The sequence below is a fragment of the Chaetura pelagica genome, unplaced genomic scaffold (genome assembly GCF_000747805.2).
Source record: "Chaetura pelagica isolate M959 unplaced genomic scaffold, ChaPel_1.0 scaffold414, whole genome shotgun sequence".
In the NCBI taxonomy this organism is placed as follows: Eukaryota; Metazoa; Chordata; class Aves; order Apodiformes; family Apodidae; genus Chaetura; species Chaetura pelagica.
The window spans coordinates 947,966-974,661 of NW_009952976.1; the positions used below are offsets into that span (position 1 = coordinate 947,966).

The 26,696-nt window shown below is 51.5% G+C and overlaps 2 protein-coding genes across 2 annotated transcripts in view; both read right to left on the reverse strand.

The window, feature by feature from the left end:
* Window positions 1-250: 250 nt before the first annotated feature.
* On the reverse strand, window positions 251-3,568 carry TNFRSF13C (tumor necrosis factor receptor superfamily, member 13C). Its single transcript, XM_009996378.1, has 3 exons — window positions 3,457-3,568; window positions 2,152-2,349; window positions 251-573 (listed from the first exon to the last, which is right to left on the reverse strand). The coding sequence occupies exons 1-3, from the start codon at window positions 3,566-3,568 to the stop codon at window positions 251-253; spliced, it is 633 nt and encodes a 210-aa protein (XP_009994680.1).
* Window positions 3,569-17,321: 13,753 nt separating this feature from the next.
* Window positions 17,322-26,696, reverse strand: part of CENPM (centromere protein M) — a 12,589-nt gene continuing 3,214 nt past the window's right edge. The window contains exons 2-7 of the mRNA XM_009996379.1: window positions 26,478-26,557; window positions 22,701-22,799; window positions 21,572-21,651; window positions 19,765-19,856; window positions 18,879-19,013; window positions 17,322-17,593 (exon numbers count right to left, since the gene is read on the reverse strand). Of these exons, the coding sequence (XP_009994681.1) occupies window positions 18,888-19,013; window positions 19,765-19,856; window positions 21,572-21,651; window positions 22,701-22,799; window positions 26,478-26,557 (477 nt within the window). The 3' untranslated portion in view covers window positions 17,322-17,593; window positions 18,879-18,887. The remainder of the gene's footprint in view (window positions 17,594-18,878; window positions 19,014-19,764; window positions 19,857-21,571; window positions 21,652-22,700; window positions 22,800-26,477; window positions 26,558-26,696) is intronic.

The following is a 26,696-nucleotide window of genomic DNA, read 5'->3' on the forward strand; positions in this document are numbered from 1 at the left end:
CAGCTGTCGGCTACTCGTTGTAACTTGGCATGATCTGCTTTGGCTTCCTCCAGCGCTTGCAGGCATAACTTTGGGCTCGATGAAAACAGGAAAGTGGAAAAGGGCAGTCATCCTAGAAGGCTGATCTTTCTCTAGGCAAAACCCAGTCCTCAGCCAGCTCACGTCCATGCAAGACTTTGATGGTCCCAGCGATGGGCTCTGGGCATCCACAGGGAGAAGCTAGAGTGCTCCAGCCCTGTTCCCCTCACCCTCAGGCTCTCTCCTCGATGGCACAGTTCTGGGTGGTTTTGGTGGTGACCAGGGCCGTGGCCCCCAGCTCAGTGGCAGGCAGTGGGAAGCAGTGGCTGCACTCCTCATGCCGGGGGTATGCAGTGGTGAGCAGGACAATGTCACCGTCAGCATCACCCTGACAGCACGGCCTCCGCTTTGCTCCAGCTTTCCTGGGCTGCCCTGGTGTCTTCTGGCCTCCGTTGATGTTTGGGCATGGGGCTGAGGCCAAGGCAGCATCTCCCTCCAGTGCAGCAGGGTCCTTGCAACCCAGGCAGGGCAGGGGAAGAGCAGCATCCACATTTGCTAGGAAAGGGCAAGAAAGTGGGGTTACAGGGCTCACAAGGTGGGACCAAAGTGGTCCTGTCCCTGGATACACAGAGAGTAGAGGGGAGTGGGGCAAGGGGAGCCTGCAAGATGGATCCCACACCTCGTCTGCTGCCGAGCTCCTCCTGCTTACTGCTGATGGACTGTTCCCCCCCCCAAAAAAAACCAACAACCCAACAACAACAAATAGGAAAAAGCAGAAACTCACACTTGCACTTGGAGCCTCTCGCTCAACCCTGCCGGCAGCAGAGCAGCCCGGCCCTCAGTGGCCTGCCCTCCCTGGCCACCTCCCACTTAAAAATAGACTTGTTTACACGCTTCGAACACGGGCGCCAGCCCCAGGCCTCCCGTGACTCCCCGTGCACCCAGTGCTGCAGCGGGGGGTTTGGGGGGACCAGGGGGAGGGTGTGAGGCAGGGGAGTATCCAAGGGGTGCCTTTTGACACTGTCCATCGCAGACAGACCTATTGTGCTGCTGGATTTCTCCTTCCTCTTTCCTTTTTGGTGCTTTTCCCAAGTGTGTGTCACAGGCTGTCACAGGGGCACTGGGTTGAGTGGAAAAGCCCCAGGTAATGTCCCCCTGGTCTGAGTCACCTGGCTGGCATCATCAGCAGTGTGTGGGCAAGCCAGGGCACAAGGACCGGCTGCCCCTGGCCCCGCTGGCCCCTGAGGGTGCCCACCCAGGTGGTGGGGCAGTGGCAGGTGGCAGCAAACCCTGGGGTGGCACCTAAGGCGGGGACCCAGGGAGCCATCCCCCCTGCCTGGGCATGAGGAGGGGTGAAGCCAGGTGAGACCGCTTCTGAGAAGAGTGGCCAGGGTTGAGTCAGTGCAGGGGTGGGGGTCCCTAGCGGATGAAACAGCCGCCCGGTCCTTGGCTGATGCCCCAACAAGATAGGCCATCATTTCCCTCTGGAAATACCCTGCTAGGAAAGACTCAGCCCTGTCCCTTGGTCCCCCAGCCCCATTTTTTATGCCTTTGGGGACAATCCCATGTGGTGGTACAGCATCCCTTGAATAGGGCTACCCCAACACCATCAGTGTCTTTGGGGTTCATGTTGGAGGGTGCCGGGCATCCCAAACAGCAATGCTGGGCTGTGCAGACAACACAGGAATGCCATTTGCAATGCCATAGGGTGAGGCTTCCTCTGGAGCCATCCCCAGATGTCCACCGCTGTCCCCACAGCCCTGGCTCTATCCATGGCCCCTGGCTACAGACAGAGACAGGCAGGCAACTTACTGGTGCTCTGTACGTGTCCCCCATGGAGAGGGGACAATGCCAGCAGATGCTTTAAGCAAGAGAAGGTATGTGGAGACCTGGCAAAGGGAGGGATGGTTCTGTGGGGTCACGCTGGGAGCCAGGTGCAGGTGTGGGTTCCTAGGGGACACAGGACACTGTCACTCAGCTGCCCCAAAATGCTCTGGGGCACCTGTGGAACCCATGTTGAGGTGGAGAAGCTAGTCCCACCAAGGACATGCCTTAGGGGAGCTGCTGGCAAGAGATCCCATCTGGCCTGGGAGCCTTGGGATGCTGTGACAAGGAGAGCAAGAGGTCCCCTACCTTCGGCCTCCTCATCCGCCGCCTTCCTCTTCCTCCGCTGCCTGCCCACCTTGCAGGCCAGGAAGCCCCAAAGGACAGCTACAGCCAGGATGACACCCACCACTGCGGGGATCCCGAAGATCAGGACGGTGCTGGGCAGGTCCACTGAGGGGGGTGTTGGTGCCAGGGTGGAGGTGGGCACCGTGCTGGAGGGCTCTGCTGTGGGGTGAAATGCCGGCAGTGTCAGCAGAGCTGTGGCAGGGGAAGGAGGGCAGCAGGATCACCCATATGGCCTGCCGGGCAGCCTCATGGTGGTGGTGGCAGGGAAGGATCTTCACTGTTTCCCCACCACCGCAACAAACTGTCCCCCTGCCTGGCAGAGCCCTCATCTCACTCGCTGCCACTCCTGGCCTGTGGGAGATGAGGGTGTCCTGCTCTTCCCATGGTCACGGGCAGGCTGTGATCCAGCCCGTGCTGACTGGATCCGCCTGGACTCGATGGACTTGATGATCTTAAAGGTCTTTTCCAACCCAAGTGATTCCATGATATATGGTATACATACACATACTTAACACCTGGGAAGTGTGGGAAAACTTTGCAACCACAGCTTGGAAATGGGTTAAGTGTCAGTAAATTAGTTCTCTAAGATGTCACATTACACTCCCCGCACTGTGTTCCCCTCACCGTAACAGGCTGCCCTCTTCCTCTCTCCTCCTCCTCCAGCTGAAGGCTGCACTCCATGTTCTATCGCCACTTCCACCGCCATCTGCAGAAGAAGGTCCTCTCCACCTACCCTCTCCTGGGCTGCCCCCAGTTCCCTTGGCCCACCATCACCCACCCCCAGGGTGCCCAGCCCCTGGCCGCCCTCACCCCTCTTACTTGTGCTTTTCTTGAACAATTCGGAGCACTTGACGCAGGACTTGGTCAGCAGGTCAAAGCACTGGGGGGAGAGGCAGGAGGCAGGAGCAGCAGCTAACCCAAGTGATTCCCTGATATATGGTATACATACACATACTTAACACCTGGGAAGTGTGGGAAAACTTTGCAACCACAGCTTGGAAATGGGTTAAGTGTCAGTAAATTAGTTCTCTAAGATGTCACATTACACTCCCCGCACTGTGTTCCCCTCACGGTAACAGGCTGCCCTCTTCCTCTCTCCTCCTCCTCCAGCTGAAGGCTGCACTCCATGTTCTATCGCCACTTCCACCGCCATCTGCAGAAGAAGGTCCTCTCCACCTACCCTCTCCTGGGCTGCCCCCAGTTCCCTTGGCCCACCATCACCCACCCCCAGGGTGCCCAGCCCCTGGCCGCCCTCACCCCTCTTACTTGTGCTTTTCTTGAACAATTCGGAGCACTTGACGCAGGACTTGGTCAGCAGGTCAAAGCACTGGGGGGAGAGGCAGGAGGCAGGAGCAGCAGCTTTTCCTGAGGAGGACATGGCAGGGTGGGACGGAGAGCCCAGCTCCTGCGTGTCGGGTGTGAAATGGCAGCGCGCAGGGCCCTGGCAGAGGGAGATACAGTCTGTCAGGCTGCGTCGTGTCCCTCGGGGTTCACAATCGCTGCATTTGCCCTGGGGCGGATCTTCACCAGGGCTGGGGGGGAGGGAGGAGAGCGAGCGCCCAAGCCCTGCCCCTGCCTGCTCGTGCAACGCGCCCTCAAACTGCCCCTCTCCTCCAAAACACGCTTCCGAAATCCCCATGGAGGCACCATCCCTGGATGTGTTTGGGGAAAGGCTGGATGTGGCGCTTAGTGCCGTGATCTAGTCGGTGTGGTGGTGTTAGGTCATAGGCTGGAGTTGGTGATCTTAAAAGTCTTTTCCAGCCTTGGTGATTTGGTGATTCTGTGAACTCCTTGGTGCTCACCCTTCTCCAGCCCACCCAGACATCACCCCCAGCCTGGGCATGTCCCCCAGCCCAGATTCTCCCTTGCCAGCCAGGAAAAGGCCCCCTTGGCATCCTCCAGTGCCTACAGGAGGCTTTCCTGTGCCCAGATCTTTATAAGATCCTATCCCAGGGCTGCAGATCTGGCATGGATGAAAAATGCAGGAAAGGATGGGGGGGAGAGGGGAGGGTGAAGGAGTACAGGGCCACTCCCTTTTAGAAGCTCCCACCGCCCCCAGGATGTGGCCTGTTAGTGACTGCTGCACAGGGAAGCCAAGCAGTGTGTGTTCTCTGTCCCTGCTAACTATGGTGCCCTCCATCACTGTGCTCTCTCCATCCTTTCCATCCCAGTCCTAAACCCATGGCAAGAACCCACCCAACCCCTTCACTCCATGTCTCATTCTCCAAAGTTCAGATCTGGCTCTGCTCAGTAATTGCGCAGGGCATGGGCAAAGCAGGTCACAGCAACCAAGTCTGATCCCTATACCCTTGGAAGGGACAAAATAAACCCTTAATGGTCTTAAGTGTTCCTGATCGTGAGCAGGAGAAATGTCCTGCCACTGGTACCCACACATCAAAGCCTGGTGCTTGAGATCTGAAGTGGCTAAGTCATGGACTTCAGTGCTATAGGTGGCTCTTTTCTGTCATTACCAAACAAAAGTCATGCTCCCTTTTTCTTCACCCTGTAGCAAAGAAAGGGACCAGCCACGGTTTCTGGCTCACTCTCAGCTGCAGGAAGCAGTGCAGGACACCTGCCCTGGCCAGGTGAGCCCTAATGCAGCTTTATTGCTGGAGTCCCATCCTTGCAGCAGCTAAGACCTCTGTGTTCTTTCTAGGGAGGTCTCTGCCACTCATTGTCCTGGCATGACACTGGGAGGAAAGGAGGAGAAAAGCCAAATGACTTTCTGACTCAAGGTGACCGAGTACTCAATATCCCCACTGGGCAACCAAGCTCCTCTGAGACAGGCCAGAGGACTTGGTCCATGGATGTACCTGCCCCACTCCAATGGCTTTGGGACAAGCTAAGCCAACAGCCTGAAGGCCTGGGTGGGATGCAGACACTCCTGCACTGGGTTGCAGCCGAAACATGGCTCTCCAGCACTCCAAGTCCCACAGGGCAGGAGCTGCCCTATGTCAGGGCCCTCCCAGCTGGCAGCATCCCCAGAGAGCGGCTTGCACCAGGGCAGCACTGAAGCAGCCCCAGCACCATCTCAGCCCTCCCTGCTGGGCACTGTGGGCTCTGGGCAAGTGAAAGTCCCAACCAAAACCAGTCGCTGCCCGCTGGTTCCACGCCTGTTGTGATTTCACTTCCCTTTCCAGCTGGTGTGCCCAGCCGCTTGCCCCTCGCCCCTCGCACACGTGCCTGCTTGCCAAGGAGCACCTTGCCTGGCTGTGCTGTGCTGTGCCAGGGCGCTGTGAGCTTCTCCAAGGAGCTGCCAGAGCCCGATCACCATTCCTGCACCTGTGAATCAGTTATTCCCCCTCTCTCTTAGTCAAAGTACAACTCCTCAAGTGAGCAGGGGCGTGCTGATGACTTCCCTCTCTCAGCGCGGCCCCAAGCTCCGAAGCCACAAGTGGCACAGCAAGATCGGCACCCTCTGCCTGGATTCTTGCACTTGCCCCCGTGCAGGTGCCTGCCAGGGGAGGACACCTCTCCAAATCCCACCTCACCCAGCCTCTCATGCGCCCCAGGTGAGGAGGGGGTCTGTGTGCAAGCATGGGAGCAGGAAGGGTATGCGTCCTGTGGTGGGGGGCACCAGGAGCACCTCGCAGGGGGGTCAGGAAGCCACAGCAGGGAGGGCTGAGGAATCAGGAGAAAAGCTCAGGCCACATCTAAGCTCCACAGCAGAGAGCCTCTGGGAGGAGAGGGCACCTGGAGCACTCGCTGTCCCTGGCAGGCAGCACACAGAAGCGTAAGGGAAGGGAATGTGGGGCAACAAACATGTTACCTTGTGGGTTAGTGGCACTGCAGCTGTGCAGGGAGGCACAGGATCCTCACAAAACAGCCAGTGCTCTGTTAGGACACCTGCCTCTGAAACAGCTCCCTCCTCCAAAGGCTTTGCTGTTCCTTTTGCCCTGGGGTGTTCCCACCTGCTGATCTCCTTTTCCCAAAGGAGATCCATCATCCCCCTCTTGGCCTCCCCCCTGAAATCCCCCTACTGTACTTTTCCCACATCAGTTGTCTCTTGGTGACCCCCAGCCCCTATTCCTGTGGGTCCTGCTGCACCACTATCACCCTGCCTCTCTCCCTTCCCTCTCTGTTTGGCTTCATTCAGGGAAGGGAAAATGGGTCTGGCATCTGCTGTAGCACACTTACAGGTTATCTCTGTGACCCTTCCAGCCAAATATATGCACCATGGAAAGCCCAAACCGAGGTACCTACAAGCTGATTTTGACGCAGAGGGTGAGGGTTTACAGAGGGTTTAAAATAGAGGTCAGGAGCTGATTGCTTCTATTTCTGTACCTGGTGTGAAAACCTGAAGCTGCCAATACATGTCGGAGAGCGTGGGGACACCAGCTATGATGTCCTGAAAATACAGGGCTCCCAGGTCCTGTTATGTGGAAGGATGTTGCAGGCTCATTGCTTACCCTATTCCCTCCCTTTTTTCAAGTCTTCTCTATCTCCCTCTACAGATCTCCCATGCTCCTTTTCCAGCCCGTCTGCTTCCTCCTGAGCCAAGAAAACAATGTTTGGAATCATACACCGTAACACTTACTCATGGAGAAAATCACCCCTGACTTCCCCAGCGGCATTTGCACGTGTGCCTGCTCACCAGTGTGGCCCAGGCTGCCCGGCTGGCTCCAGGCATCGGGCCGTCCTCCTCTTCATCTCCTTCATCTTTACCTCCCCTGCCTTTCCTAATGGCTGTTGATTGGATTTGGAGCAGCAGAAGTTAAAGCCTGGTGAGTAGTTTGAACTGTTTGCATATCAGAGCTGAATACGCTTGATAATAGCACAAATGCATAATTAAAGAGCAGAAAAAATGACTCACTGGATAAGGAAATGCGCTTTTCTTATCTCCTCTGCAGAGAAACGAAAGCCCCAGGAGCCCAGGACTCCAACTAACTAAGTGCTTTTATTAAACAAATAAAGCAGCAAAGATATCAAACGAGCTATTTAAAAATTATGTCTTAATCCTGGAGTCGGAGGGCTCGATTTCCAGTGCTGTTTGCTCCAGCTGTGCACCGGGAGGGCTGGCTTCAGCTGAGGTCTGCTGCTGGGATCCCTGCGGAGAGCCCAGCGAGGGACAGGGCAGCGCTGGTGATCCCAGGAGTGGGGAGGGTGGGATGGCAGTGTCCCCTGCGTGCTCATGCACACATGAGCAACCTGACTCGTGTGAGCGGGTTCCTCTGGTGTCAGGGGTGGGTGAAGTGACTCACGCACGCGTTTGCAGAACCGCCTGTAGCAGAAAATATCCACCGAAAGTTCACCTTGTGCTCGTGTGTACCGGAAACCTGAAGGCTTGTTGATCAGAGAAGCCACGAAGTGTTTACCAAGCAGACACAGTTACCTTGGGACAAACCTCTGAAAGGAAGCACCCAATGCCCTGGGAAAGCCTCAGCACAACCTGACGTCTGCCCTGCATCCAGATGGTGCCACTGGAGGGCTTTGGTTGGAGCCAACCCCTGAAGCACATTCAGCACCCCAACCCTGTGTCACTCCCTGGCCCCTCTGCACCAGCTGGTGGGAAAAATTCCATCCTGAAAGGTCCCACTATGGCTGTCTGGAGCCAGTTTCTTAGAGCTCCACCACAAACCGCCTCCTTGGATCCACCAGGATGCCTCAGAATGGCCCAAACCCCTGTTTTCTATGCCTTCTCAAATCTGCCTGTGCTCAGGAACAAAATTTGGGAAGATTTTAGGAATCAGGTCAGAAAATGAAGGCTTCAAGAGATGCACCAACACCCTAAACCCAGTCCCCTCCATAGGTGCTCTGCTTCATACCGAGGACTTTTGTGGCACTGCTCAACAAGTTGCATGGGAAGTTTGGTGTGGGGCAGTGCCCTGGCAGCACCAGCTCTACCAAACATTATTTGTCTCCTCCCCTTCTTGTTTAAAAGCCACTGGAGCTGTGAGATTAAAGAAAAGGCTAACCACGAGGTTAAGGAAAAATGAGCAGGTGTCCTTGGCTTCATCTGCAAGGGGACTTGGACCCCTCAAGAGGTGATGCTGAGCATTCAAATTTGGCTTCTAGAGTAGACTGCCCTTTGAAGACCTCTCCAGGATTGCAGAGGGAGGATGGTGGGTCAACACTTCCTGGGCTCAAGCTCCCTCTGCCTATTCCGCCTCCCTGTCCCAGAGAGCCTTAGAGAGACACAGCAGCACTGAGGCCATGGGGGACCTCCTTCTTCCCCAGTCCTGCCTGGGGGAGCTGAGCCCTTGACCTCCCCTGTCAGGAGCAGGCAGTGGAGGGGAGTGAGGGGTGTTTCCAGCTGGTGTGCTGGCTGCTCTCGCTGCTCTGTAGAGTGCAGTGGGACTCTTAATGATGTTTTGCTCCCCAGATGCTGCCCGGTCTCTCACAAGCACCTCCACGTCATGAGCTACACTCCACTAGCTGAGCCCAGCTCTTCTGCCTGGACATCTCTGCAAGTAAATCCTCCTGTCCACTCTGCCTGCAGCAGAGAAACTGCCCCCATCCCCACTCCAAGGATGGGTGGGAGCACATGCTGACCCCCTTGGGTGGGTAGGAGGAGGACAAGTGGGTCCCCCAGCTTTGCCTATGGCTGCTTAGGGAGAATTCTCATGTCCTGGCAGGGCTGGGCAGGATCTCCAAGTCCAAAACAGAAACAAATTGCTGAGGGTGATGCAGCCCTGCGCTACAGATGTCCAAGCAGGTGGGTTCAGCCAGTTCGGGGACGTGTACACCAGGGCAGAAACCTCCTTGGCACTTGCTGCACTCTTGGGGCACCGTAGACAACTCCAGAGACAAAAATCGGAGCCCACTGAAGGCACGGGACCATGTCCTTTGGAGTCCCCACACTTTGCATCTTGCTCCAGAAGCAAGGGAGAGGAAACTGGTGGGTCAGCCTGGAAGTCAAAACCAAACTATGCAGCCCCGACTGCAATTTTGCATAGCACTTGGTTACGATGGGCTGCTCTCAGCAGAGCTGCAGCTCCGGCTCACGTGTGGGGATGGTTTAGTGAATACATCTGAACAAGAAGGCAGCCTGGGAAAACGGAAAGGTGCTTGCAAGCAGTTCCAACACAGAAGAAGTTATGTTTGTCCTGATTGCCCTGCTTTGTTGAAATTTAGTTGGTTAGTCTCCTACCCAACCACCCTTCTTCCTTGTATATAATAACACCCCACGGCTACAGCCAGACTCAGCACAGCGGCTCCACAGCCACACTCCTCAGCACTAGCCACAGGAGCCATCCTAATGGAGATGTTAAAACCAGCAGCATGCCTGGATAACTGAAAGCACAGCTCAAATGAGGAACAGAACACACCAGAAAACCCCTCCAAAACTCCTGTGGCACCTGCAGGTCACAGGAGTCTGAGCAGGGGCAAGGGTACAAGAGCCTGTGTGATTTCCATTTCTAACCACTGCTCCAGAAACAGGACCCTGAGCTGGCTTCTGTGGCTGCCCTGCAGCCTCCCACCACCCCAGGCAATGGTGGTAGGTGTGAGACCAGCTTCCCTCACCCCCACCACCGAGGAACTCCCAACTTCTGTCACCACCGAATGGTGTTCCATGAGCGGCTGAGCCCAGGCAGTACAAGGATTTCGACCATAGGCTGCTTGGCCAGTGGGATGCCAAACCCAAGCTGGTTTCAGCCCCGCAGCGTGGAGAGGGACTGCAGTGCTGCAGGAGGAACGAGCGGCACGTGTTTGGACATGAGCGCAGCCCCAGTCCAGGATGAGAAGCAGGGAAGCGCGTTTCCACTGAGCTGAGGCCGGTCGGCTGCCTCTGGCAGTGAGCTCGTCACCGCTGCCGGCTGCGGGGCTCGGGGTGGAAAAAAAAAGTCGGAGCCCGGTCGCCTGCCTCGGGCAGTGAGCTCGTCACCGCTGCCGGCTGCGGGGCTTGGGCTGGCAGCCCCCCCTCTCACCTCTCCCCGGCCAAAGCACCTCCACACCAACAGGGGTTCACTGTTCTGAGGTGGCATCACCGTGCTTGCCAGCATCTCTGCACTGTTCTCTGGCTTCTCATGGATATTTTGGTGCCTGCCCAGTGTGAAAAGGCTGGCTTAAATGCAGAATAAAACTACGATTTTTCAACAGCCACTGTAAACGATGGTATGTAGGAGAGTGCTGACAGGAGGATTTGACCTGTGCCCCATCTCTCCTGGCCAGCACATGGGTGCAACATCTCATTCATCCTGCTGGAGCATGGAGAAAGCAACAGGGAGCGATGCATTGGGTGGGGAAGGTGAGGAAGGGAAGGGTGAGGGGCTGCTGTGGATGCCGAGCTGGGGGAAGCGGAGGGGGACTGCAAGCAGCCCTGTGCCGTGCTCACCCTCCCAGCCTCCAAGGGACCTGTGGGCAACATCCATCAACTGACTCCCTGCAGATCACAGAGGTTCCCCTGTAACAGCCCCACCAACTTCTGAGCCTTTGGGACCTCAGAGACTCTGGCTGGAAGAAGGATGAGTTGCACCAGCATGGCCTGCCACAAAAAGGGAGATGCTGAGGTGGTGACTGGTACTGCTGAGGCAGAGGGACACAATCTCCCTTCCAAGATCCCTTTCCCCACTTCTTGATCTTAGTGTGAGCACCCGTCGGGGTGGTCCTGCTCTCTGCCACAGTCCACCAGGGAGGCTACCCATTCACCCCCAGGGCACATCTCCTGGCCAGCAGAGCTTCCTGGCTCACGCTTGCCTTCCCCCTCCACACTGCACCCACAGTGCCGCAGAGGGCTGGACCACCAGAGGATGCAGGCAGGCTTCTGAGGGACTATGTGGGAATGTAGCATCTCCCATCATCCCGCCTAAAAGACACACATTAGAATCTGAGGGCAGATACAGCTTTATACCCCCTAATAATCTTGTCTCTAAGCTAGATAACTAGGACTGTATATCCCTGGTGATAATCACAGACACCATGCCTGCAAGCTCTCCCCCGGACCACTCATTTGGCTTGATGATGCTTTAAAGAGACATCTAATGAGGATAATCTGATTCAAATCCCCTCTGCTTTTGGGCAGCAGAGCAATTTGGTCCCCCCTCAAACTCCTTCTCCTCCGTGACTGTCTTTATTTCCCCTTCTTGTATGAATCACTGGGGTTTTCTTTGCTTTTTGCATTACTATTTTGATTCTTTGATATAACCACTGCAATCAAGATTGACTCCCTTTAGAACCTAATTAGCATGAAATCAGACTTGCTTTTTACTCATGGTTTCATGGTAATAGGATGCTGGCCTCTGCTTCAGCTCTCACTTCGGGTGCAGGGAACATTGCAGCCTGCTTTAAAAATTCCCTTTTTACCTGATTCAATCAGAACCATTTACGGGAGATCCGCACACATTTCAAGCTTGGCAAGAGAGTCAAGCTTTGGGAAGGGGGGAAGGTCTCAATCACACTCAGCTTTCAGTGCAGAGCAGATGGTGAACATACTGACTATATAATTTATAGGACACCATCACTACATATTAGTCCCATGCAGTGGCTGAGCTCAGCCACAGCTCATGCACACGCAGAGGGATTCGCGCAAGTGATGCTCCACGTGCAACCTGGGCAAGAGGGAAGAGACAGGTTCTGGAGTAAGCACACGCTTCATGTTTCATCTCCTTCATAACACAGAGGATGCAGTGGAGCAGCCCTCCTCTCAGAAGGGTTTTGTCTTCCCTACAGGCTGGGCAAACACTTCCCAGCCCACAAACTTGTGTTCAAACTAGGTCAGTATTATGCAACATCTGAGCACAAGCAACTTCCTTTCCTCTTCTTGGGAGCAGCTCATGAGGCAGCACAATGGATGCCAGGGCAGCCCAAGGCCAGGAATTGGGGCTTGTCTGCACTTCTTCAGAGCCACCAGCACAGCCTGGCATGCAGCTCACTGGGGGGTGATGAAGCCAGAGAGGGACGTGCACCATAACTGTAGCTCTATTTCCACAGTGCCTGAGCCTCCCTGCCCCAGCCTTTCACCCAGACACATGTGGGAATGCCCAGTAGGTGCAAAGGACCTGTAGGTGAGAACAGGAGAGTTGCTCAGGATGGCCAACTCAGGTTATAACAAGGAAGGAACAGGATGGAAACAATCAAAAGGGAAGAGCAGGTAGCAAAAACACTCCCTGTAGAACAAAGTGAAGACAGCTCCAGCCCCGTCTCTAAGGCAGCAGAGCTTTTAGCCCTCTGCATGGTTAAAAAGGAGACCTGGAAACAAGTGTGCAAGACCAAGCCATTGCAAGTGCCCAGTGTGCACGCACACAGCAACACTGCGCTATCCCAGGACTTCCCAGCTCCAATGCGTTTGATCCTCTGCTGCTGAGTGTAACAGCACAAGGCACTGAGTCACCTCTCAGTGCCACAGGGGAATAAGGATTAATTAGTTGATGCTGGCACATTGCTTTGAAGAGAGGTGCTCCACTGCAGCATGAGCCACAGGTTGTTACGTACTGGGCTGAGTCAAAAGCAGCCCTGGCTTCAGATCTGTCATCTCTGGAAGAGCAAGAAAAGGAAACAGAGCAGTGAAGGGGAAAAAAAAATGAACGTTCACACTGGAGCAATGCCAACACTGCTGACAAACCTAGGAAAGAGGCCAGCACAGAGGTTCAGGAGAGCTTTGAGCTGACCAATGCAGACAGTGACAGTGCCTCAGGGCCTGCTGACTCTCGGCAAACACCAGAGGTGTTTCACCAACCCAAGGGCTGCCATAACAGAGCCAGCAGGACAGGAGCAAGGCAGGTCCAGCCCGTGGCATGGCACTGTCACCCTGTCACTGCAGGGTGGCCACACAGTGGGGCCGAAGAGCTTCCATGAGAAGGCAGGAAAGGAAAATATTCCATGCTGCCAGAAAACACGGGAAAGCCTCCTCAGCGTGTTGAATGCTAGTTGGGCTTTTTAGGTCTTTACTGAAGAGCCCCAGCCTCACCCTGCGTGCCTACTGCCCTAGAGAACAGGTGCTTCAGCTTGCCCTGGCATAGCTTGTTGTAGCACTGAGACAGTGGCAGAATCCAAAGGACAGAGCAGCCTCTGTACACTGAGGCCAGGTAACCCAAGGGGAGGCAGCTTCTCTCTCTGTTTTTGTCCTCGCCCCACCTCGGTGCTCCTTCCCGTGAAGCGCAGAGCCCCCGGGGCTCTCGCACCCAGCCCGCAGCCGCACCTGGGCCGCTGGCGAGGAGGCAGCCTGCGTGTATGTAAAACACAGAGCTCCTTCACACACCGCTGACTTCCCTCAGCGAAGCATTGGGCCAGCATTGGGCCGGGGAGGTGGCTCCTCACAGAGCGCCCTGCCACACAGCGAGTGACACGAGGGACGTGAGCACCGGGGCACGTCTCAGCTCCGGCAGAAGGAGCCTGTGGCAAGGAAAGCACGGCCCAGCACAGGCCAGGAGCCCGGGCGACTCGAGGAGTCTGAGCGAGTCACATCATTCCCAAGTCCCCTGCGCCCAACCTCTCTCAGGCTCTGGGTTTTCACAGACAAGATGGCCCCTCTGAGAGCCCACCCGGGGGGGATGCCATCCTGCCCAGCATCGCTGCACCCTATGAATATTTAACAGTCAGGAAGAGATCCGGAGACTTTGACTTGTCCCATTGGCCAATTCAAGGATAACTGAACTGTGCGGGGAATTCAAAGGGTGGGTTTGTTAAGAAAACCCAACGAGGCCACAAGGCCTTCCAAAGAGGGCAGCCCAGTTGCAGGCAGCTGCCCTGCAGCAGAGGCAGGTGGGTGAGCAGCAGCACAAAACACGGCCCATCTCAGGCAAGTCCCACCAAACCCTCCTCCCCCAGAACTCAGGTGAAAATCAAACTCTGCTAATTAGGAAAAAATGGTTTCTTCTGGATGTTTCCACCCGATTCTGGATTTGTGACCCCGAAGCAACGTCAGTTCGCTCTCATCACACCCAGCCAGAGGAGGCAGCTCCTGCTACAGAGGCAGAGCAAGCGAGGCACAGAGAATTTCAATGCATGTGCCCAGGGTCATGCAAGAAATCAACCACAGAGGAGAAACAAGTCCAGCGTTTTTGGCTTCCAGCTCTGGGCTGTGCCAGCTATTGCTTTCTCTTGCATATAAATCACTTTTCCCCACCAGTGAAGGACAGCTGGGCACTGAATGGAAAGTGGCAGTTGTTCGGGGAGGTGGCTCCTCACAGAGCGCCCTGCCAACACAGCGAGTGACACGAGGGACGTGAGCACCGGGGCACGTCTCAGCTCCGGCAGAAGGAGCCTGTGGCAAGGAAAGCACGGCCCAGCACAGGCCAGGAGCCCGGGCGACTCGAGGAGTCTGAGCGAGTCACATCATTCCCAAGTCCCCTGCGCCCAACCTCTCTCAGGCTCTGGGTTTTCACAGACAAGATGGCCCCTCTGAGAGCCCACCCGGGGGGGATGCCATCCTGCCCAGCATCGCTGCACCCTATGAATATTTAACAGTCAGGAAGAGATCCGGAGACTTTGACTTGTCCCATTGGCCAATTCAAGGATAACTGAACTGTGCGGGGAATTCAAAGGGTGGGTTTGTTAAGAAAACCCAACGAGGCCACAAGGCCTTCCAAAGAGGGCAGCCCAGTTGCAGGCAGCTGCCCTGCAGCAGAGGCAGGTGGGTGAGCAGCAGCACAAAACACGGCCCATCTCAGGCAAGTCCCACCAAACCCTCCTCCCCCAGAACTCAGGTGAAAATCAAACTCTGCTAATTAGGAAAAAATGGTTTCTTCTGGATGTTTCCACCCGATTCTGGATTTGTGACCCCGAAGCAACGTCAGTTCGCTCTCATCACACCCAGCCAGAGGAGGCAGCTCCTGCTACAGAGGCAGAGCAAGCGAGGCACAGAGAATTTCAATGCATGTGCCCAGGGTCATGCAAGAAATCAACCACAGAGGAGAAACAAGTCCAGCGTTTTTGGCTTCCAGCTCTGGGCTGTGCCAGCTATTGCTTTCTCTTGCATATAAATCACTTTTCCCCACCAGTGAAGGACAGCTGGGCACTGAATGGAAAGTGGCAGTTGTTCAGCAGCCCACAGCAGCACTGCACACCAGCTCAGGGTGGGAAGTGGAGAACACTCACCACGCAGAGGAGACTGCGAGGGGATCTGCGCCAGTTGAATGGAGACAGCTCCACTGGAATACGGCCAGAGCAAAATCCCAGTGCTCCTGCAAAATCAAGTTAAAAACTCCACAGGAGAAAGCACCTCCCTTGCTTTTGCCAGCAGAGCAGGTATCAGGTGTCCCTTCATGTCCACCACTGCTGTGGACAGTAATCACACCAAAAGCTACTGAGCAGCTCTCACAGCATGACCACCACTGACCTAAGCCAGCCAGCCCCTTTGAACTGCAGGCCTTGGCAAGCAGACATCCCATTTTAACCAGTCCCCAAAGCAAATATTAGAGGTGGCCTTGAGTCTACCACCACTTTCAAAGTTTGGAGGGACAGATAAAATCCCCAAGGCTCAATTTATCTCTGATCTTTGTTCCAGGACAAAAAGATCTTCTACTATAGGCCCTATAACAGTACATGAAGTGTCTCTCTTGTTACTATAAATGAAGCATATGTCTTGTTATGCTTAAAGTTGGTCTGATGTAACTGTTGGTGTGGTAAAGCCAGAAATAAAAGCAAAACAACAAAAAGCTTCCCTTGGAAAATCTGGGCTAAGAGAGAGTTATAATCCCAACAGGTAACACTAACCAAGATGAGAGGTGCTAAAATCTCTCGCAGGAAACACCTTGGTGAGCAGCTTGGCTAGCAGGCTGAGGATACAAAATCATCTTCAAGTGGCTGGACTGAAGGCAAATTCCTGTGGGTCAAACTGCAGTGAAAAAAAGAGACCCTAAAACAGCCTCATTCAGTTCCATTCAAAAAACCCCCACTGCATGTCCAAAGCTTACCCCAGTGCAACTTGTGCAATGCCTTCTATACTAATGAAACTGCTTGTACACTAATTTTGCTGACAGAGCTAACAAAAACCACGTCCACAAAGTGAAAGAGTCAAACCAGCAACGTTCATGAGTATGTTTGCCAGAGAGAGGGATTTCTGCTTGTAAACCTCCACAGGGATGGGGAACTGAGGCAACAGAAAGAGGAGAACAAGTAGCTCCAAAAATATTTCTGTTAGTTTAAATTTCAGCAAGCTTGGCAAGCTCTTTCACAATGTTTAAACACAACAGAACCTGAATCACTAGCCTTAATTCAGCTTCAGGCCTCCCATGCCTCTGATCCTAATCCAAGTACTACTTTCACAAGACCTTTATCAAACATTAGCTCTGGCTACTCCATCCAGATACCCACAGCTGCCTTGCCTTCCTTGGTAGGGGCAGTGTTATGGCCTGTCTAAACTAATAGCTGACAGTTCCTAGAGGTATTTACATAGCTGAAGCTGTAGCTTTAGATGTGTCCCAACTACTTTCAGTTGTAAAGTATGATGGACCTGAGACACAGTGTCATACTCTTAGATACGCTCCACTTCCCCTGCCAGTTCTAGTAAAGACTTTTTCCTAAGAGTAAGAAAAATATTCACCCCTAAGGTGAAGTGAGATGCTGCTCTTAAGGAACGAGATTTTATTCTGTACCAGTGGGGATTCGGCCACCTGTAGGAAGTATAAACAGCATTCTGCTTCTTTGAAAGCATTAGGAAAGAAATACCACATGTGAAATATAGCAATGGAAAAAAACGTTTTTGAAGGTGCAGGAATGGGTAGTAGCACATGTGGGTTGCGACAAAGCATTCTGGGTGAACCAAGGAAAGTTTCGTTTTCACCAGTTAAGAAAGCTCAGCGAAATTACTCTTGAGGCCAAAGGGATTTTACCCAAGTCCAATAGTTACTAGAGACAATTGGAGAGTAACCAAGGAGACAGAAGGGTCTCCTTGCCTTACAGCAGTCATGGAGGACACAAGACTGGCTTGTTTCATGCCACAGCTCTTCTTTCCCTCCCCCAGACTGCACCTGCATATCAAGAGCAAATCGAAACCAGTCTATTCTAAACCATGGTCTAATTTATTTTGAGGGACCCAAACCAAGAGCATGGCTGAGACAGCATAACCACCAGAGAAAACTTGGTTCTCAGCATGATTGCCCCTCGCTGGTGGCCAAGTCCTGCCTAGTACCTTCAGGATCACAAAGCTAGCTGAAAGTAGGACATGCCCATTAAGCTGCCAATCCTTCTTACACAGCCATGAGAGTTTGCACATCTTTCTCCTTTGGGTTTTAGCCAGAGACCAGCCCTTTTGGGCACCATAACACAGCTGAATGCCTTATCTCCTTTTGTTCCAGCTGACAAACATCCTAGCCCTCCCCTGCCAGCAACAATACAACTGGAGCTAGGATGTGTGTCCCCTGAGCAAGGATACAGGCTTTGTGGCTTGCTGAGTTGTCTTTGCAAGGACTGCCAACACTCACAGCTGATGAAGCCTGCAGTGCTGCTTTCTGCTTTTTCCTGCTCACAGACAGATGTCAGAAACAAGCTAAGCAAAACAGCACACACAGCTAGAGCGCTGCACCTAGGAACACTAAAGAAGACTATGGGGGATTAAATAAACTAAACCAGAGAGAAGCTTAACACAGTCTCTCGAGGCTTCATTTCTACCCAGCAAGCAATTCTGGACAAGAAACAACCCAGCATTTCAAGAAACTATGTATTCTGGAAGGTGGCTCAACTCGGTGTGCAGGAAGGATTGTGTTTGGAAAGCTTTTGCCACCACCACGTGGATGAAACCATGACTGCAGCCCACCAACTAACTGGAAGTTCAAATTGTGAGCAAGGACCAGCCTCACTGCCAGGGCAAACTGAGGCAGACGTTTGTAGGTTTTAGAGCCCATGTTACATACCCAAACAAAGAGCATACAACAAATATCATACATTTTATTAACTTAGAACTCCAAAACACACTGACTTGCAGTAAGAATAAGGCATGAATTACTGCTGATAAGAACTTGTTAGTTACAGGATTACACACAGCATAGGCCCAACTTCCAAGAGATAACATGTGTTTTCTGTATGTTGCTGTAGTCCAGTCTGCTGTATTTCATCTTTGGTCAGCCCCAGAAGCTGGGCTGGTAAGGTCATCCTGGACTTGAGTGACTAGGGTTGCTTGTTATCCTGAGCTTGCTAGATGGAGCCGATTTCTTTAAAGATATAAAATAAAGCTAAAGTGCTAGATTATTTTCGTTAGCCCTTCCTCCCCAATTACATATCAGATACAGAAACACTGAGCCCTTCACTGAGCAGATGTTCACACAGCTGGATCATTAGTGGCCAATTGCAGTCTATCCAGAAGCTGCAGGACAGCCTTCCTTCCCCATTTTTCTCTTGGTGGGGAGACAAAACCTGGCTGTGAGGTTTCACTTCAGTCCAAAGTGCTGGATTTCATTTGAAAGGAAGCAGGAGCCTGCTGCCTTTTCTCCAGTACTTTGGGGATGCTGAAATGAAGATACTCAACAGTGGTAGGTGGCATCTGGGATACCAGCCTGTTCTTCTGATACTATCTCAGGAAAACCTATAGCTCCTGGCCACTGACAAAGTGGATGAAACTCAAACCCAATGAAGAAATGGAATTCAGATGGAAACATGGATAGAAATCCCCAATTCAAACCAGCCTCCCCCCCTGCACCTATGTTATCCACTGAACACAAATCCAAGCTTTTCATGAGAGATTACCAACTAGGAACAGCTCTGGATGAGTGGTCATGACGAGTCAGGCAAAAAAAGCTTCCCAGTGTGATTCCAACTGCAGGCAGCTTCAATGCCTGAAGTGAAAAAACTGATGAATGTGGCTGAATTCTCACAATGAGAAGCTAGTAATCAGCAGAGTTCTTCATCAGTAAGCCAAAGGACAAGGCAGAAACTCCTGGTACATGACCAGCACAGATCTCTAGTATTCGGAGAAGTCTCTGAGCAGTGGCAACTCGAACCCCATCCAACTGGAAGCAAAAGGGAGAAACTATTTAATCAGTAGAAAAAGAAGAAAAGCAGTGTTGTGATAAAAGAAAGAACCAGAGCAGGCAGAAAGTGTGGTTCAGGGCAGCCAGCTACAGAAAAATCCCAGAGAGGCCCATTTACTACCTCAGTGCTAGGGAAGTTACTGCATTGTCAGCTGAAAACCCTGAAGGGGTTGCCAAAGGCACAGACATTACCTGCCGGCAGGGAAGCAGCCTCCGAGGGTGGAACAACAAGTTCACGGAAAAGTGAAGTGTGCTACTGCTGAATGCCAAACTCTCCCTCTAGCTTTTCAGACCGAGCAGGTAATTGGAAAGAGGGGCATATCAGATGGCAAAACAGTCTGTGAGGCTACACACACAGCCTGGCTAACAGGAAGCATTACGTGGGCAAGAGAGTCAGGTAGCAAGTAACAGCTTAGGGGCTCCCAGGAAGATAAAATGCCTCAAGGAACAAGTGTACCAAGGCTTTGCATATCAGAGAAGTCTTTGTTAATTTAGACTTGGCTTCCTGAGACTTCGAAGTAGCACAGGAAGGAGCAGGTAATCTAGAAGACTCATTTCAAGGACAGTCAGGCCCCTCTACCTCTACCATTCTTGCAGAGAGTCTGGTCTCTGACAGTTATGCAAGACAGTAGAGTATGTACATACATTTATTGCTAATGTAATGATGTTCCTAAGGATCACAGAGTGGTGGAATTCACCAGTCCCTTCAGGCACCAAATAAGCACCTTACCTCCAACTCACAGAATAGCACAGGACTGCAGTAGGCTTCTCCCAGTTTCCAGATGGCATTCATCTCCACGCTGCAGGAATTCACCCTGCCAACTAGAGAAAAGGTTTTCCCACATTACGAGCCCAATCATCAACATTAGCGAAGAAAAAGTACTGGGAAATTCCACATTCACAAAACAAACCAGAGCTAATTTTGAGAGCACCATAGAAGGTAAGGCAAGAGCAAGCAATACAAACAGAATGGTACAAGATTCCCAACGGAATCAGCACAGAAGTAGTCCATAATACTGACAGCAGGAACAGTATCGCCACATTACCCAGTGCTGCAACAGTAACATTTTGGGTAAGGGACCAGGACGCTATCAGCGGGGGAGGAATCTTCTAGTCATTAATCAGAAGCCCTCCTGGCTCATGTGGTATCAGAGTGCTGTCTCTGAGGACTTCACTCTACCAGGAGAGCCATAGCACAAGATACACCAAGACACTATTCCAGCCCAGAATTTGCCCTCCTGACCCTCAAATTCCAGGGACACAGCACCTCTATTTCAACCCTGAGCAGTAGAGGCTGACCCCTCTATTTCCTCAGAGCTGAAGTAGGGAAGGTCTGGTTGGGGTGGAGTGGCTGGAGAGCTGCCCAGCAGATAGGGACCTGGGGGTGTTGATTGACAGAGAAGGCCAAGAGCATCCCGGCCTGCATCAGAGATAATGTGACCAGCAGGATCACGGAGGTGACCTTGCCCCTCTACTCAGCCTTGGTGAAGCTGCACCTCAAGCACTGCGAGCAGTTTGGGGCACCACAGTATAGGAAGGACATTGAGGTGCTGGAGAGGGTGTAGAAGGGCAACTAGGCTGACTAGTGGTCTGGAGAACAGGCCTTATAAAGAGAGGCTGAGGGAGCTGGGACTGTTCAGCCTTGGGAAGAGGAGGCTGAGGGGAGACCTCATTGCTCTCTACAAGTGCCTGAAAGGAGGATGTAGGGAGGTGAGTGTTGGCCTCTTCTCCCTAGTGACTAGCAATAGGACAAGAGGAAATGGGGCCAAGTTGCACCAGGGGAGGTTCAGATTGGCTATCAGGAAAAATTTCTTCACAGAAAGAGTGGCGAGGCGTTGGGACAGGCTGCCTGGGGAGGTGGTGGAGGCACCATCTCTGGAGGTGTTAAAAAAATGGGTGGACGTGATGTTTTGGGAGATAGCTTAGCAGTTAAGTGTTGTAGGGACAACAGCTGGACTTGATCTTGAAGGTCTTTTCCAGCCTTGATGTTTCTATGAAGTACCCTCCTCCACTTTTAGGGTAGGTGGAGGGAGGTGTGGAGAGGCAGGGAGAAAGATGAAAGGCCCACTGGAGCCAGATAGCACACAGCAGGGATACCAATCTGCTACTACAACTATACTTACTAGTTTAGTAGCTCATCCATTTAGATTCATTTTATTACCACAGCATCATGTGCTCCTCACTGCTCATTAAGAGTATCATTAAGAGAGATCTGCAAAAGCAGATAGAACAGACTTCTGCAGTGCCACAGGAAAAAAAAAAAAAAAATCATAATCAGGGATTAAGGACAGAGAAGAGAGGTCTGGCTGACATACACAAAAAAAAGACAAAGCAAGTGAACATGAGAGACAAGAACTGTGTTTTATGCAAGAAAATTTTTAAAGGAAGATGAGTTCAGATATAATTTAAACAAAGCTTTTGACAAAACCACTGGTTCCCTTTCTTTTGTTTCAAGTTCAGTCACTGCCCTGTTTCAAGGAAAGCAACAGCAAGTTGGGCTGCTTGGAGAGGAGGAAGAGGGCAGATGTCATACATACCTCCGGTGACAAGAAAGTAAACTTTCCCCAGGAAGAAGCTGGCATCCACATAAGCTAGGGAATCTTCAACATTCTTTAAGCTGTCAGAAAAGCACAGACAATCCAGTTGGACGGGGAGGTAAAAACCAGGGCAGCATAAGGACAAAGGGAAAAACTTTCAGAGTAACTTTCAGAAGCACAATTAGAAAACTAATGACGTTAACATCTGCTGATCTGTGAGCCAGCAGAATTATGCTCTATGATCAAAGCACGGCAGTAGAGACCTCTTTAATACCCACAGCTGTTCAATAATCCATAACATATCCTTTCTACCCAAGACTCAACAGTTAGACTTAGTTTGAACAGTGTCCTCTGTGATTTGCAGACACTAAGCATCTGAATTCATTAACATCCAACAAGACTTCAGCACTACTTCGACTCTTTCAGAAGAGCTAGCCCACACATTTCTGCAGCACCATCTGTGCTGTAAGTATGCAGCTGGGCCTGTCATTTTTGGTAAATGAGAGCCCAGGATCATCAGTCACAAGTGAAGTAATAAAATGCTGACTTTTGTGCCTTAGCAAGTCTTTACTTATGGTCTGGGGACACAAATATCATTTCTACAAAGATGAGCACAAGATGAGAGAAAAGGGATCAATCCCTGCAGACCTTTCTCTTGCCTACAGACACCCATAGTGCTGATCCCACTGGACCAGCAGTATCAATGGACTGGAGATACAGAAGCAGCAACTGGCTGGTTATTAGGCAGCACTGCCATCAGCCACGGAGCATCAGCCATCTGCACAGTACAGAACTTAACAGCACCACCACTGTTTCCATCTCATTTTACAGAAAGCGTCTTTCCAAAGCTCAGTTCATACCATCCCATGCCTGTATCCAGGAATAAATTCTGCCTTCCCTGCTATGGCAGCTTAGTGCAAAGCAGGCATGTTATTGGACAGAGCAGTCCAGTACCAACCCATTGCTGGAGGCCAGAAAACCACTGTATGTGTTACTGAGCTCTCACACCACAGCAAGTCTTGGATTTGAAATCTACTATTCAGCAACTCTGACTCAGTAAAACTGTAGATTTAGCCATCAATCCAAAGCAGGATATCAGTTTCCCCTCTCATTTTTGCCCTTCTTTTACCTGTACTTGCTCTTAATGTCAATCATAAACACAAGCAGATCAATCCTGGGCCGAAGGTGATCCCTCTCCGAAGGTAGGGGGAGGGATGTAGCCAGGTGACTGAAAGATAATAAAATTACCAGTTTAAACAAAGAGCTTGACAAGGCAGTATCCACTTAATCATAAGCACATAATCATTGCAGTTTACCATGTAGCAAGTTACCAGGAAACCTGCTAATTACTAAATACGTGGGCACTGAAGAAACACTGTGATTCTTTATGTGGTATTCTCATCTGTTAAGCCTACTCACAGTTGCTGACAGCCCCAATGATACTTGCTAGACAAGGTTGTTTATAATGGGAAGCTTATTAAGAGCATAATAAGGCTCTCAGGAACATGTTCTCTGCACAGATCTGCACGACAGTAATTTTATTTAATTGTTAAGAAGAGGGTTTTTTTTCCACCAAAGTGAATCCTAGTGCTTTACTGGTATATTTCGCTGCCAGGTTTCAATTAAAATGTGTTAGTGCTTTCCTGTAACATTCCAGAGACACTACTCAGGTGCTCACACAGAAGAGGCTGCCTTCTCAGGTGTTTGTGTTAGAGAAAGGTGTGTTGTATTCACGAAACCTTGAACCAAAAAAGCATCACTAGTGTAGCTTTATAGATGAAATAACTCAGAAAGAGCTTCTACTAAATCATTACCCCCTTTTTATCACTTTCACTGGGGTGGGACTTCCTAGGTTAGCTTAGGTGTCCTTCTATGCAATACTACCACTGCTGATACAGCTGTTGGAAGAAGAATTACAGAGAGGGGATTTTTTTTGTGTCTCTTCCCACTACAAAAATAAAAACAAAAGGCTTCAGTAGTGCTTATCTGGGCATTCCTCAGGGGAGAATATTATCAGCACCATATTTTTGGAAGATCACCTGAAAGACAGACTGGACAAACAAAAATCTCAAGAGTTTCAGTGTCAGTCCCAATCCACCCCCTCTCTGGAAGCCAAGAGAGAAACACTGATTTTTGTCTCCTTGAGCAATATTACTTCTAGCATTTGAATCTTAAGGACTTCACAGTTTTTCCCAGAAGCCACAGACCACAGCACACATTCCTTCCTATTAGTCATACACAGTTTGTAGCTTTGCCTGCCAGTCTCCCAATAAAGGTGTTTTGCTTCCTATAAATAAGGAAGTTATGATTTAACAAAAGCATTCTGAAACACAACATATCAGCAAAGTGTGCTTGAAGGAGACACTGCAACACAAACAAGCTTATACACTTAGGGTGAAATTTAGGAAGAAGTTGTGGTGAAAGGAAAGCATCAGATACCAATTTCTGGGAAAACAAACACCCCCAAAAAATCTCCATGATTTGGAATTCTACTATATTTAAACCAACAGCACCAGAGGATGCCAGCTATGCACTGCAGAAGCTCCTAGTGGAAAAAGGCACAAAAACCCAGCTCTTCAATTCTTCCAGATGCTGTATCTGGCAGGTAAACTTGTCAGACTAGATACCATTCTTGTTTGTAATGTGGATAATCCCAAAGAAACATAGTGAGGGGAAAAAAACAATGTCACAAACTGCTGCTTCTCTAGTGATACCAGTGCAGGGACTTATCTTGCTCTGTAGTAGAACATAAGTTTCAATGCCTTTGGGTAGTTACCCAGCTATAGTACCAGTAGGCATCTGGTGTTGCTATGAAGGCTCAGAGCTGAGCTCTCCATGTCTTGCAGGGCAGAGGGTCCTCTGAACTGAAACCACCAAGACCCGGCCATCCCAGCAAGGCATCTGACCTCTCAGCTGCTCCAACAGCCACCACCCCTCACTCCCCGTGCTGCTCCGAGGCCTGCAGTCTCACTGTGAGAGGAAACCATTGCTCTCCAGCTGTCCTAGTGAGGTGTTTGACCATTCCAACAGTTGCCATCATTCTGGACACTGAGGGCCTTGAGCACCAGGTGGCATCATCTCTGCTACAAGGACAGGCTGAGAGAGTTGGGGCTATTCAGCCTGAAAAGAAAGATTCCAGGGAGACCTTATAGCAGCCTTCCAGTACCTGAAAGGGCCTATAGGAAAGCTGGGGAGGGGCTTTTCACCAGAGGGGACAGTGATAGGACAAGGGTAATGGTTTTAAACTGGAAGAGGGGAGATTTAAGTTATATATAAGGAAGAAATTCTTCATCATGTGGGTAGTAAGGCACTAGAATAGGTTGCCCAAGAACGTTACAGATGCTCCCTTCCCTGGAGGCGTTCAAGGCCAGGTTGGATGAGTTCTTGTGCAGCCTGGTCTAGTGTGAGGTGTCCCTGCTCATGGCAGGAAGGTTGGAACCTGATGATCTTTAAGGTCCCTTCCAACTTTAACTATTCTGTGATTCTTCTATCTAGTGATGGCACTCCACAGTTCAGCAGAGGCTGCAGGATTTTCCCTGAAAACTGGGTAATTAATTTACTATTAATTAGCACAAACATCCAAGATGCCATGATCAAAGCAGTACAGTCATCTCACTGACTAGTAGAACATTAGCTTGGATTTGCCTTTAGTCCATAGTCTCAGATTACAGCAGCAAAATAACACAAAAAAACTTCTGAAGAGCTGACTAAACCCATTTCATCTTGGCAAGAGAGCTGTCAAGGACATTATACCATAAAAACTGTTAATCAAGTTTTTAAGACAGGTCTTGTCATGCAACTAAAGCTAAAATTCCAAAAGCATCTCAATAGCTTGAGAAGGAAAAGCACACACATGCATAAAAGCCAGAAAACAGCTATGAAGAGCACCAAAAGAAACAGACATCTTTCAGGAAAACCTGCTTGCTTTCAGGCATTGTACTTGTCCCCATTTGACCCAGGATGTTTAATTCCTGCACACATCTCTCTCAAGATAAGGGGAAAAAAAAAAAAAAAAAAAATCTGTGCTCCTCGCTCACCCTTGCAATTAATGTATCAAACACCTGCACAACAGGCAAAGGGCAATGTTTTGTGCACAGTGCACACGGTGAATGCGAGAATTATTTCCACCTCCGTTTCTAATCACGCCCAAACTGCCTGCCCTGAAGGCAGAGCAGCGTCCCTCCCGCAGATGCCGCCACATCTGAGCAGCAGGGCGCTCCAGCGCTCACAAGAGCAAGTTCTTCCTCAGCAGGGAACGCCCTGCAGTTCCAGCTACGGCCATCTGAGCAGAAGCGGCGTTTATGAGATTTCGGTGCGGGCGTTTCCGGAGCAGAAACTTCAGTGAATTCGCATCACAGCCGCTCTCTTTGCTCCATCCCGTGGAGCTTTGGCTCCATCTCTTGGAGGAGGCAGCAGAGGGACCCTGCACGATGCCCTGCACCTCGAGCACTGTGTTCAGCTTTGGGTGCCTCACTACAGAAAGAACATGGAGCTAATAGAGGTGTCCAGAGATGGGCAACGAAGCTGATGAAGGGCTTGGAGCACAAGTCTTACCAGAAGTGGCTGAGGGAGCCGGGGTTGTTCAGCCGAGAGAAAAGGAGGCTGAGGGGAGACCCTATTGCTCTCTACCTGAAAGGAGGATGTAAAGAGGTGGCGATTGGCCTGTTCAATGAAGTTACAGGTGATAGAACGAGAGGTAATGGCCTCAAGGTGCACCAAGGGAGGTTTCGGTTGGATGTCAGGAAGAATTTGCTCCCCAGAAGGGTTATCAGGCATCGGAACAGGCCATCCCGGGAGGTGTTTAAGAGTCGTATAGACATAGTACTGAGGGACATGGCTTAGCTAAGGGCTTGTCAGGGTCAGAGTCGGACGCCGCAGGCAGCGCAGCCCCTCCCCACCCACTCACATGCTGATCTTGAAGCTCTTCTTCTCTCGGAGCATCTCCTGCGCCAGCTTCTGCTGCAGCTCCTCGTCCGTGCCCACCAGCTGAGCCCACAGGAGGGAAGAGCAGGGTCAGACGCGACCTCGGGGGGCACAGCCCGGCCGGGGGGATGGGCCGGGCCGGGGGCCGCTCCCCGACACCGCAGCGGGGGGCCTGGCGGCCTCACCTGCCCGTGGCAGCCCG

Coding starts and splice junctions, on each gene's coding strand:
- TNFRSF13C (XM_009996378.1), bottom strand. CDS start 3,568: ATGTCCTCCTCAGGAAAAGCTGCTGCTCCTGCCTCCTGCCTCTCCCCC. Junction 2,350..3,456: donor ATTGTTCAAGAAAAGCACAA/GTAAGAGGGGTG, acceptor TTCACCCCACAG/CAGAGCCCTCCAGCACGGTG. Junction 574..2,151: donor GGCGGATGAGGAGGCCGAAG/GTAGGGGACCTC, acceptor GCCCTTTCCTAG/CAAATGTGGATGCTGCTCTT.